At 42.7% G+C, this 12747-nt stretch overlaps 1 protein-coding gene across 1 annotated transcript; it reads left to right on the top strand.

Moving 5' to 3' along the window:
- The first annotated feature begins 5451 nt into the window (after positions 1-5451).
- Positions 5452-12011, top strand: LOC125507374 (uncharacterized). Its single transcript, XM_087524012.1, has 6 exons — positions 5452-5814; positions 5898-5957; positions 6055-6114; positions 6238-6318; positions 6412-6494; positions 11362-12011. Exons 1-6 carry the CDS (start codon positions 5520-5522, stop codon positions 11404-11406), a joined length of 624 nt encoding a protein of 207 aa, XP_087380138.1. The 5' UTR covers positions 5452-5519; the 3' UTR covers positions 11407-12011.
- The last annotated feature ends 736 nt before the right edge of the window (positions 12012-12747 follow it).

Raw genomic sequence — 12747 nt, forward strand, 5'->3', positions numbered from 1 at the left:
AGATATAGTTAATAATGATTGAAATTACCTGTTGACTATCCCCTTCACGATGGTGTAGTCACTTGCTTTCTTAAGTAGTGAGTCTAGTACTTCAATTGTTCCTTCATCAATTTTAATGATTAACAAGATCTAGTGAAATCTGCATGCACACACGTTTGCATGTCTTAATTAAGTGGGCATATGTAAGCAAAAACATGTAGCTAGCTAGTAGGCAAAAACAGAATTTGTAGTACAAGACAGTGTGACTCACTCGAAGCTGTAAGGAAGTAGTATATCTTCATTGTATTTGAGGCGCTTGAAGAACTCTAGCATGCTTTCCTCTACACTTTTTTCGTACTACCTCTTTCTTAGTTTACAGGGCGTGCGCGTAACCCTAGGTCGTCAATTTGACCAACCTAATACAAGTCATATATTACAAAAAATATTCCAACAGAAACTTCGGAGTTTCTACTTTCAAAAGGTATAATTTTTGTGTTATATAATTTATATTATGGTGATAAAATTGGCAACCTAGGTATACGCGCAAGACTTGTAAACTGAAACGGAGGTAGTAATATGGATCTAATTTCCATGTGTATTCATTAATGGTATTTGGGTCAACGAACCCAATGCCATAGCATCCACCTTTTTTCATTTCATAAATCTTCATCTTGTATAATACCACAGAAAAGAATATAGTGAGGATAATTACAGGTAATGATTGATCAAAATGATCACTACAGCTAGCTTGAGACTTAAATTACAGAAAGAAATCACTTACAGACAATAGCAACTGACGATAGATTTGTCGAGTGCGTCTTGATTTTATAGCTGAAATAGTTCTGAATACTCAACGGATACAGCTGTCTCATGGTAGTAATGATCCTTCTTGACATTCACCATGAGGGACTCTCGATTGGAAATCTTGGTAATGTTCATGTACCATTGATGCAATTCATACATTCTCGTTGGGAGCTTCTTGACCTCGTCTGGCTCGACCAAAGGTTGGCCCCGGACATATTTCCGTTGTATTTCCTCCTCTCTAGTCGGAGACATGGGCTCGATATCGAGGAGTTGTCCAACAGTGATCATGAGCGTTTCAGCCTCCTCAATATGCTCCTCGGTTATTACCACATCGCCCAGCCCGGGAACGTTAACGGTTTGCCCACAATAATATTGGGCGCGCCTAATCTCATGTGTTGTTGGCACAACAAGCGGGGGGATTGATTGCGCCGCCTGTTCTCCCAGCTGGGGAACTATTTTACCGCTCCTTTTGCCAGCTGATTTGCTCGAGCTCGAGGTCGCCTCTTTCTGTAGACGTGCTCGATTTAACTTCTTGATGTGGCGCTCATAGTCTGTGTCAACAGGCTTGGGAGCTGGTGCTCTAGCCATACGAATGAAGTGGTCAATCTTTTCCTCAGGCACTTTCTCCCTTGGCGGCGGTGGCGGTTTCGGTGCAAAATGGGCTTCCACCTCAGCCTTCGATATGGCTATGTTTTCCTCCTCGGACTTGCTGTAAGGCCTCTGCGGAAGAGGCGCGAGGCTTGGACCATATTGAAATCGCTTGCCTCTGCCTGTACCTCCAGTACAACCTCGACTTGTACCGCTACGCACCATAGCTGAGGCAGCTCTCTTCCGTGATTGCTGAGGCGGCGAAGACGGCTGACGTGGCTGAGTTGGAGGAGGAGGAGTGGCCTGACGCTGTGCCGGACTTGGAGGAGGAGTGGCCTGAAGCTGTGCCGGACTTGGAGGAGGAGTGGCCTAACGCTTTGGTGGACTTGGTGGAGCGGGAGTCTGCTGACTCGGTGGCGGACTTCAACGAGGAGTCGGATGACGCGGTGTCGGTGGCCTTCGAAAGATGATGCAGTCCTTTCTCCATAGGATGATACGATGGTTGGCCTCTCCCAGTGTGTGCTCATCGTCACCTCCAGGAATGTCAAGCTCTAGCCCCGAATATTGGTCCACCACCTCATCAACCAAGACATGAGCATAGCCCGCTGGAATCGGGTTGCAATGGAAGGTTGCCTCGGGGGGATTTGTAAAAGCAAGGGTGTCCGCCACCTTCATGGATATGTTCTTCATTTTGAAGTGTAGCTCGCAGTTAGTGTTCTCCATGATGTCATCCACTGGGTAGCTATTCAGCAATGCGTTACCCGGGGCGGAACCCACGCTGCTTCTCGGCATGGATGGGATGGTGCTATCCAATGCTGGATCATCTGCTAGCTGCTGCAGCTGCTGAGTCCCCCTTTGCTGGCTAAGTGAGTCGATCTGCTCCTGCTGCCGCTGGAATTTGACTGCCAAGTCCACGTGCACTGATTCTAGGCCTTGAAGGTGTTCATAGTCTAGCTTCCTCTGCTCCTCCTCCATCTTCCTCTTCTTCTCCTCCGCAATCTTCTTTCTCGCACGAGTTCTGTAGTCGGCGTTCCAGTCCAAAAACCCCTCATACCACGGAATAGCACCCATGCCTCGTGTTCTTCTCGGGTGTTCAGGATTTCCCAGGGCACGCGTAAGCTCATCGTTCTCTCTGTTCGGTTGGAACACCCCCGATCGAGCCTCTTCTATTGCAACAAGTAGCTTATCTTCGGCTCCGTCCAGACATGCCTTCTTCGAAACTTTGCCTGTCTTCGGGTCCAACTCCCCCCATGCACATAGAACCAAGTCCTGCACCTGGGGGGCCAGCTCAATGTTTTTGGAGTGACACCTGCATCCTCCATCTCTTTCTCAGACTTATCCCACTTAGGCATTCCCACCGCATAGCCACCTGGCCCCAGCTTATGGAACTTATCCTTTTTTGCGGCATTGTCCTTGTTTATTCTCGACCGTTCCTTAGATAATTCTGAATCCTTGTATTTCACGAAATCGTCCCAATGAGCACTTTGCTTCTCTAGTGTTCCCTCGAATACTGGAGTCTTCCTTCCTCCCTTGACGTACTTGGCCCATTCACGATTCTTGTGGTTTTTGAATGCAACCGCCATCTTCCTAAGAGCAGCGTCCTTGACTTTCTCCACATCTGCATCTGTGAATTGATCTGGTAGGGTGAAATGTTCCATGAGCGTTTCCCAAAGTAGAAATTTTTGTCTGTCGTCGACAAAAGTAACTCCTGGACGTGGCTTTGCTGGCTCTATCCATTCTTGAAGGGAGATCGGGAGTTGGTCCTTCACAAGAACTCCGCACTGACGAATGAACATGTCCGCAATCTTCTTAGGCGCTAATGGTTCGCCATTAGGTTTGATGGCCTCGATATTGTACTTTACGCCCTCCTTCAACTTTTTGGTCGGGCCTCGTTTCCTATTGCCTGAAGATTTGCTTGATCCGGATGGCTGAAAGAAGAAAGATCGATTCGTTAATATATCTTCAAGTCATTTAAAACATGTGATGATCACCAGATGCCTGCTTATATAAATATATATACCTCGCCGGTCTTTGTTGTTTCAAGATCAACATTTTCTTCGTCATGTTCATAGTTCATGACTTCATCAATTCGGTCGTCGCGATCGAATATCATATCACCCTCCCCGGTGTTGTTTAGATATTCGGAGCCGTCATAATCTTCTTCATTCTGATCATCATCTGGCCCGCGAGGATTGCGTATGATATTGAACAGGGCCTCTTCTCCCTCTCTGCCGGTATTGTCCGCCATAGGTTTTGTTTAACTAATACAAAAGAAATATATTCAAATTACAATGCATGGATGCAATCAATTAATAAGGAAAAACTGAATCAATCATAGTACATAATAAGCATCATCGAATATAATCTCGAATACGTCATCTCGAATAATAGACATAATCTCGAATACATATTCTCGAATCTCTACTCCTATAAAAATACGAGTTGGTGATGATGGTGTGCCTGCCTTGCTTCAATTTCAACCATCAGATCTGTGAGGACTTCGTCTTCTGTTCTACTTCGTGAAGGACCAAGGTATGGGTGGATCTTCTTACTTGTGCAATTGTAGATGTGCAATGACAGAAATGACTGATCTGATTAGGAGATCAAGCACCAGTACTAGAGGAATGGTTTACTATGCTTAGATTGCTATGCTAGCCCACTTCTATTCTAATATGATTTTTACACAATAAATGCTAGCACTGATAATTAGTGAATATAATAGCAGTTTGATTTTTTATTCATCTATTGGCATAGATTGCTGGACCACGGATAGCCACATCCTTGTCAATTGATGTTATACTTTTGTAGTACCACATTATACTTGTATTGCGATATTGCTTACAATTGAAATCTTGAAGTATAGTTGCTTAAGTTAACCAAATAGTAAATATGCATTGGTACTAAATATGCACATAAATACTCAGTGGCAGCTCCAACTACAATTGGAATTTTTTTCTCACCGAATCATTGATTGTTAAAATGACGATCCACATGGCAGGTCCAAAAGATACTCATCAAGCTCAGAAATTAGAAGTCTCCAGGAGAAACCCTTGGATTTAGGTGTGAAACTGAATAATCACAAGGTCAGGACATACTGGGTGAGTTAGGCTGAATATTCAGTATGTGCGAGTGCATCATGCTTCATACTCCCACTGTTGACTGGAAGTTGTGAAGCCTATTATTAGACATGCTTGGAAACTATTGTGATAGGTTCTATGGAAATGCTGTGAAAAATTCATACTTGATCACTTCTGTATACTACTATGTTCTGATTTGTAGTTTTCGGCTACCATACATGTGCATATCATTTGTTTTATTCATATTGTTACTTGATGATGATGAAATTTATCATATGTGCAATTTCAGATCTAAATATAAATTGCTCTAAATTTATCATACATGTCATTGGCTTAAAACAAAATATCATGTTGTCTTTTGGCAAAGAATAGTATTCTTGTTAGATTACATATAACATTCCTATTGGCTTTTGTGTTTTGAGCTTTTAATTCATTTGGCTAACCTCATACTCTTCTGTTTTGGGGAGAAATAATCAGGTCTTGCGCCCAAATGTTACAATCCTCGTGCCAACAAAGCAATAAAGGAAAACAAAAAGGTTGCTATCTTGTCCCTTATCGCTTGGCGGAACAATATTTTTGCATATATTTGTATAATCTGACTATTGGTTCAACTTTAAATAACACAGTGGTCGATGACAATAATAAGTCCCACAGAACTGGGCCCAATGGCATGCCATCGACTTAGACAGGTCTATTTATACGCGAGCCGACATGTGTGACGCATTTGAGTTACCCGTCTTCTTCGGATGATGAAGTGACAAACCAATCAGCTGTGATTTTTCCTACTAATAATGGTATGCTGACATCAATTGAGTACTTGGAGCGAGGAGAAAGTTCCAAAGGTAAGTCTATAAGGAGAAAGTGTGTGCTTATGTAATTTTGTTTACCCACTTAATTAATTCATCGTAAAATACTGTAGGGAAAAAGCGTGCACGCGAAGCACTAAGATATGCTAGCCGTACCCCTAAACAAATCCAAGCAAGGCGAGAATGTGTGAGAGCACGTCGGCAAAATTTAACACCAAATGAGAAGGAAAGGATTAATGCACAGAGAAGAGAGAAAAGACAACGCATGACACTTGATGAGAGGAATGCAAGCCAGCGAGCACGTAGGCAAAGTTTGACGCTAGATGAGAGGCAAGAAAGAAATGCACGCCAGCGAGCACATAGGAAAAGCCTACCACCCGAAGAGCGACAAGCACTCGTAGCTCAGCGTAAAGCAAGCTACGCAGCCAAACGAGGTACCCTCTATAAGGATTCTGTCGCAATGCAGTGCCCTAAAGGTTCATTGGTGGGACATCTATCATCAAGCTCTTATGTCTTTAGCTGCCCAAGTACGCTGACGCAAACTTCTGCTACGGTTCAAGGTAATTCTCACATACACATTCGTTTATCTCACCAATGTTTTCAAAGGTTGAGCCGGTATTTTACACTATCATTCAAATAACAGGTAATCTTGAAAGCATACCTGAAGCGGTGGAAGAGGATCACATAGTTTTCACTAACACAGGTATGCTTATGGTGTGGATGCCTTCTTTTCATTACTGATTATATTATAATTTTTTCAAAGGTTGAGCCGGTATTTTACACTATCATTGAAATAACAGGTAATCTTGAAAGCATACCTGAAGCGGTGGAAGAGGATCACAGAGTTTTCACTAACACAGGTATGCTTATGGTGTGGATGCCTTCTTTTCATTACTGATTATATTATAACACACATTCAGAACCATCCTTATAACTTAGAATGGACAATTCATTATTGGCTCCCAATGGCTTCATATGTCTAGGTTCCCCAACAGAAAGCTTTGTTGCGGACGATAATCAGTCTGAAGAAGAAGATGATGAGTACTTCATATTTGCTGGCAGAGGTATTGCCATTGTCGTGGATGCCTTACTTCCCTACATGTATTGCACAAAAACTGCAAGACCTATATAACACTATTCATCTCATGTATATGTAGGCGATGATGAAGACTGTGATGACATGATGGATGCATTTACAACAGTTCCTGATCCATATGATCGTGTCTACGAGAATATACCTGTAAGTACTCACACGCTGGCACCTAAACCTGATTGCAAGCATTGTGGTGCAAAGAGGTTCTAGTATGAGACAAATGGATTTTGTTGCCGGTCTGGAAAAGTTAAGTTGGCACACTTAGAACCACCCTTGGAACTTAAAATGCTATACACAAGTTCAGATCCCAATGCCGTGCATTTTAGGGATAACATTCGATACTTCAATGGACACTTTTCATTCACTACCCTTGGAGTCATTCTGGACAACAGATACACAAACATGAAGTCAGGAGTCTATACATTTCGAGCTCACAGTCAGATTTACCACAACATCTTCTCATTTGGTCCAACTCAAGATGGGCCAAAGCATTTGGAACTCTACTTCTATGATGACGATCCCGGTTTACAACATAGGTTTCGGCGCTCCCTGAACCTAGACCGAGATGTCATTCGAAGGCTTGTTGACATCCTGAAGGATAATCCTTATTCTGAAACGTTCAGGAATCTAGGTGGAGTCGATGACCTTGAGGAATACCGTATTGAACTGAACACCGACATGAGGTTGGACCAACGGAGGTATAATGTGCCTATATCATCAGAGGTTGCAGCTATTTGGGTTGAGGGTAGTGAACTCTGTAAGTACTTTGAGCGTAGCATAGTATTGTTCAGCAACGACAACAAGAGATATAGCATCCAACCATATTATGGATGTTTTGATCCGTTGTCTTACCCTTTATTCTTCCCAAGAGGGGAGATTGGTTGGCATCCTGAAATCCCAAAGAATGGTGTCAGCTTAAATAAGATGCTTCAGTCCCGTCGCAGTGGTCGACAGAGTCTAGGTAATTCATATAACGAAAATAACATGTGTTAATGTTGTTTATCCTCATTGTACTTACTTTTCCTGATTCCCAATATTGTCCTTTTGTTATCTCTCATTTTATAGGTTCATATACAAATAGTCGATTATGCGTCTCCGTTAGAGACTACTATTGCTACAAGTTTCAAATGCGTCGTGGTGTATTTAACACCATGCTATACGGTAAACGACTATCCCAACAATATGTGGTTGATATGTACATCAAGGTTGAAAGCTCAAGATTGGACTATATAAAAAAAACACCAGAAACAAATACATGTTGATCTATACCAAGGTGTTGTCGATAGCCTTCAAGCTGGGGAAAACCGTGCGGATGAAGTGGGCAAACGGACTATAGTTCCTTCATCATTTATTGGGGGAAGAAGAGATAGGAGACGAAGATACCTTGATGCCATGGCCTTGGTGCAAAAGTATGGGAAGCCAGATATTTTTTTAACCATGACTTGCAACCCTAATTGGGATGAAATAATTAGTGAGCTAGAGCCTGGACAAACCCCACAGGATCGTCCTGATCTTATTGTACGAGTATTTCGAGCAAAGTTGGAAGACCTCAAGATACAACTTTTTAAAAGGCACATTCTTGGTAAGGTAGCAGCATATGTGTATGTAGTTGAGTTCCAGAAAAGAGGTCTACCACATGCTCATTTCCTCCTAATCATGGAGGGGAGGTACAAGCTAACATGCCCAGAGCAATGTGACGGTCTCATATCTGCTGAATTGCCAGACAAATCCAAGTATCCTGAGTTGTACAAAATGGTCGTGAAGCACATGATGCGTGGTCCGTGTGGAGTCCTAAACCCCAAGAACGTGTGCATGCAGAAAGGTAGCTGCAAGAACTATTATCCACGACCATTTAATGTGTCAACCCTTCAGGGAAAGGACTCATATCCCATATATAGGAGGAGAGATGATGGACGCCGTGCAAAGGTACATGGCCAAGAGTTAGACAATAGGTGGGTTGTTCCATATAATCCTTACCTACTAAGAAGGTATAATTGCCACATCAATGTCGAGGTTTGCTCAAGCATAAAAGCTGTAAAGTACCTCTTTAAATACATATATAAGGGGCATGGTCGAGCATCTGTTTCTATCGATGAGGTGGATAGTGATAGGAACATTGATGAGATAAAGCAATACCCAGATTCCAGGTGGGTTACTCCACCAGAAGCATTATGGAGGATATATGGTTTTGACCTTAGTCAGATATTTCCATCTGTTAGACAACTCCAACTCCACCTCCCTAATATGCACATGGTGTTGTTTCCAGCGGGTGCAAATCTGAATGATGTCCTCTCTCAAGATGGAGCTTCCAAGACCATGCTAACTGAGTATTTTGAGGCAAACAAGAAATATGAGTTGGCTCGAGGAATTTTATATAAGGATTTCCCATCTTATTTTGTTTGGATGTCAGGTGGAAAGTATTGGAAAAGGAGGGATGAACGCACACAGATTGGGAGAATTGTGTCTGCACATCCAGCTGAAGGGGAGAGGTATTATCTTAGAGTGCTTCTAAACCATGTCACAGGTGCTACATCCTTCCAAGACCTTAGAACAGTGAATGGCATTGTTTACTCGACATTCCGTGAAGCTGCTGAAAGGAGGGGTCTTACCGAGTCAGATAATACTATCAACGAGTGTCTTGATGAGGCTAAGGTTTTTCATATGCCATATTCCCTTCGGAGGCTATTAGCCACTATATTGGTCTTTTGTGAACCCAGCAATGTGCGTGGCCTATGGGACAGACACATGGAAGCTATGACAGAAGACTATCGACTAACACAAATGTGCCCCCATGCAGTTGAGCAGATGGCATTATTAGATATAAAGAATATGCTTGAATCGATGGGTAAGGACATATCATCATTCCCTCTCCCAGAAATTGACAAGTCATATGATGCCTCGGATAATGAGGCTAGGGAGATCATAGAGGAGTCCACGATAGAGGTGGACCCAGAACACCTTGGCTTGTCATCTTTCCTAAACCCAGAACAGAGATATGCATATGATGAGATACTTGCGACCATCAATAGTGGCCAAGGAGGTGTGTTCTTTGTTGATGGACCCGGAGGCACGGGAAAGACTTATCTGTACAAAGCACTACTTGCAAAAGTACGTGCCGAGGGTAAAATAGTTGTTGCAACAGCGACATCAGGCGTTGCTGCATCCATCTTGCCTGGAGGGAGGACTGCACACTCAAGGTTTAAAATACCATTGAACACCGAAGACGGTGGGGTCTGCAGTTTCACCAAGCAAAGTGGGACAACTAAGCTTCTTATGAGGGCGTCCCTCATAATTTGGGACGAGGCCTCCATGACAAAGCGGCAGGCGGTCGAGGCCCTTGACAATAGAATGAGGGACATCATGGCTCGACCTGACCTGCCGTTTGGTGGAAAGACAATTGTGTTTGGGGGAGACTTCAGACAAGTGCTTCCTGTTGTTCGTAAGGAAAAACGGTCCCAAATAACTGACGTGACACTGCGTAAGTCTTACCTTTGGGAGAATATGAGACAACTAAGACTTGTGTAATATGAGGGCTCAGAGCAATCCATGGTTTGCTGATTACCTTCTTCGTGTTGGGAATGGCACTGAAGATACCATGGATGATGATTACATACGGCTTCCAGATGAGATTTGTGTACCATACACCAGCAACGCCACTGATATTGATAAGCTTATTGAAAGTGTTTTCCAGATGACCCTAGAAGAAAACCTCTTGGATCCAAATTACATAACGTCCCGAGCAATTTTGTCAACTCAGAATGAGTACGTTGACAAGATTAACATGAAAATGATTGAGAGGTTTCCTGGGGAGGAAATGATATACTATAGTTTTGATCACGCGGAGGATGATCCACACAACTACTACCCTGCAGAATTCTTGAATTCATTAACACCTAATGGGCTACCTCCCCATATCCTAAAGCTGAAAATTAATTGCCCTATTATATTGTTACGCAACATTGACCCAGCGAGTGGTTTGTGCAATGGGACGAGGTTGATTGTCCAAGGATTCATGAGGAATGCAATAGATGCTGAGATTGTGTTGGGCCAGCATGCTGGTAAGAGGGTGTTCCTTCCTCGAATTCCTCTTTTCCCATCAGACGATGAGATGTTTCCATTTAGGTTCAAGAGGAAGCAGTTTCCAGTTAGACTTAGCTTTGCTACGACCATTAACAAGGCACAAGGACAAACTATACCAAATGTTGGTGTATGCCTCCCTGAACCGGTATTTTCACACGGGCAGCTCTATGTTGCTCTTTCTAGAGCCACATCTAGAAGTAATATGAAGATTCTTACTGTACCGGATAAAAAAAAGGAAGGCCAGTCCAACTCCACTGCAAATATTACAAAGAACATAGTCTACAAAGAAGTTCTCAGCATGTAGTCCAAGGTATAAATCACTCAAGTACAATTTGGTTGCCGTAAAAATTATATCTATCTAACCAGGGTCATGTGGAGGATTTACGGAAAGACAACTTAGATACTTGCTTTAGTGTTCATGATTTTTTGTAACAACAATTATATGTGTGTTTGAATTGTTTTTAGTAGTTTCCTTTGTTACTCCCTTTGTTAAAAATAATAATAATAATTCAAACAATGCCGACAGCAGGTTGCTTTGTCATCAACGCATTTCATTTGGTTGGTAGCTCCACATCCAATTTTCAGGGCACACCCTGAATATTTGTTTCCTTTCTGTCTGTTATTGGCATTTTGTTTTTCTTCGCAGAAACCTGGTTGATGTAAGAAAGTTACAAGTAGTCCAATACTAATATTTTTGTATCTACATGCATGTGCACTCACCCCTTCTAAATACATATGATTCAAAAACATCTTTTACTTAACAATTTGTTTCTTTGCTTCCGTACAAAATGTACAAGTGTTGTTCAATGTTTTTTCCTTTGCCTAAATATACTACAGAGTACATACCCTCTACAAGCTCCTTGTTTTTTCGTTTGTCTAAATATACTACAGACCATTATATATATGCAGTACTGATTACCTGATTTCCTTTTAGGTGAGAAGATGGATGAAGCCAGAGCTCGAGGGCCAACATTGTTAGCATAGATGGTTTTGAGCAAACGACTAAAAGAAGGTCCTGGGGATCCAAACAATGTAGTTTTGTGTGTTTGTCAGTTCCTAACATCTTGAGCAACCTTGAAGAAAGGAGCTCTTTGAGGACTGTTGTGACATAGATCCAGCAAGCTGGTGATGGTGGTGCAGGAAGTGTATGGGCGTCGACATGGCTGGAACCCCATGGCCATGAGACTAGCGATGTAGTCATCGTTGTCCTTTTTGTGCTCTCCTGTGTTGGTCTATTTTGGGATTCTGTGTACAATATCTTTTTTTTCTGTATGAGAGTTAACTGCAGTTTGTCAGGTTACTGGTTGACGATGCTCTTGTTCATGTTACCAAGGATGATGTAGGGAGTAGTTGTTTACGCGTGTTGGGTTTGGGTGGCTAATGCTCAGCCCGTATGGTGTGTGTATGTGCGTGTGTGTATTGGGTTTGGGTGGCTAATGCCCAGCCCGTATGGTGTGTGTATGTGCGTGTGTGTAATACTGAAAAATTCTATATTATTTGCATTTACTATTCATTTGGATGTATGTAAGCTCGGGAACATAATTGAATATTTGGAAAAGCATATTGATAACATACATGGGATGACCCGACATACGTCAATCTGAACACATGCATAGTTATTCCGTGCAACGCACGGGCATCTTACTAGTAATATATATAATCTCGAATAATATATATAATCTCGAATAAATCATCTCAAATATTATATATCGAATACATCACTAGCTAGCTAATAAAGATCGAGTACTAGAGAGTAATCTAGGCGGTGGACAACCAAAGTGAAGGAACCATCACTGGATCATAGCTCGGGTGATCTCCCCAAAGAACCTGCCAGGTATTGGAGAACCTGACGTCCATAGCAGCCATGTAGCGATGGACGTGCTCGTCCTCCTCCCTGACACGGCGACGTACCACCTCCGGCGGGGCCGGCTCCCTTCGCACCGAAAGTGGCCCACACGAACGCCACCAAAGGAGACGAGGGTCGACGACGGGACCCGGGGCCGGGTTCCTCACCAAGCGTCGCGCCCCTGAAGGTAGCACCTCCCAGTGCCAGCCCGGCGGAGCCCAGTCCCAGACATGGGTCCTCTGAAGCAGGACGTCGTTGCGAATGGGTCGACGGCGAGGATGCGGGCCGGGCATCGTCGACAACAAATACTATATGCCGCAAAAGTAAAGTAACATTTTTTAAATGATGGATTGTGATTTCATATATGAAAATTCTAAATTTTATAACTAAAACTAAAATTTCTAATATTTCTATAACTAAAACTAACATTTCTAATATTTCTATAACTAAAAAACATTTCTATATAACTAACAT

This window comes from Triticum urartu, chromosome 5A (assembly GCF_056163025.1).
Source record: "Triticum urartu cultivar PI428250 chromosome 5A, HENAU_Tu73, whole genome shotgun sequence".
Classification (NCBI taxonomy): domain Eukaryota; kingdom Viridiplantae; phylum Streptophyta; class Magnoliopsida; order Poales; family Poaceae; genus Triticum; species Triticum urartu.

Bases quoted from the DNA above. Each gene is read 5' to 3' on its own strand.
- LOC125507374 (XM_087524012.1), top strand. From the start codon at position 5,520: ATGACACTTGATGAGAGGAATGCAAGCCAGCGAGCACGTAGGCAAAGT. The intron at 6,115-6,237 runs GTATGCTTATGG...TCATATGTCTAG, and splicing joins CAGAGTTTTCACTAACACAG to GTTCCCCAACAGAAAGCTTT. The intron at 6,495-11,361 runs GTAAGTACTCAC...ATTTCCTTTTAG, and splicing joins GTGTCTACGAGAATATACCT to GTGAGAAGATGGATGAAGCC.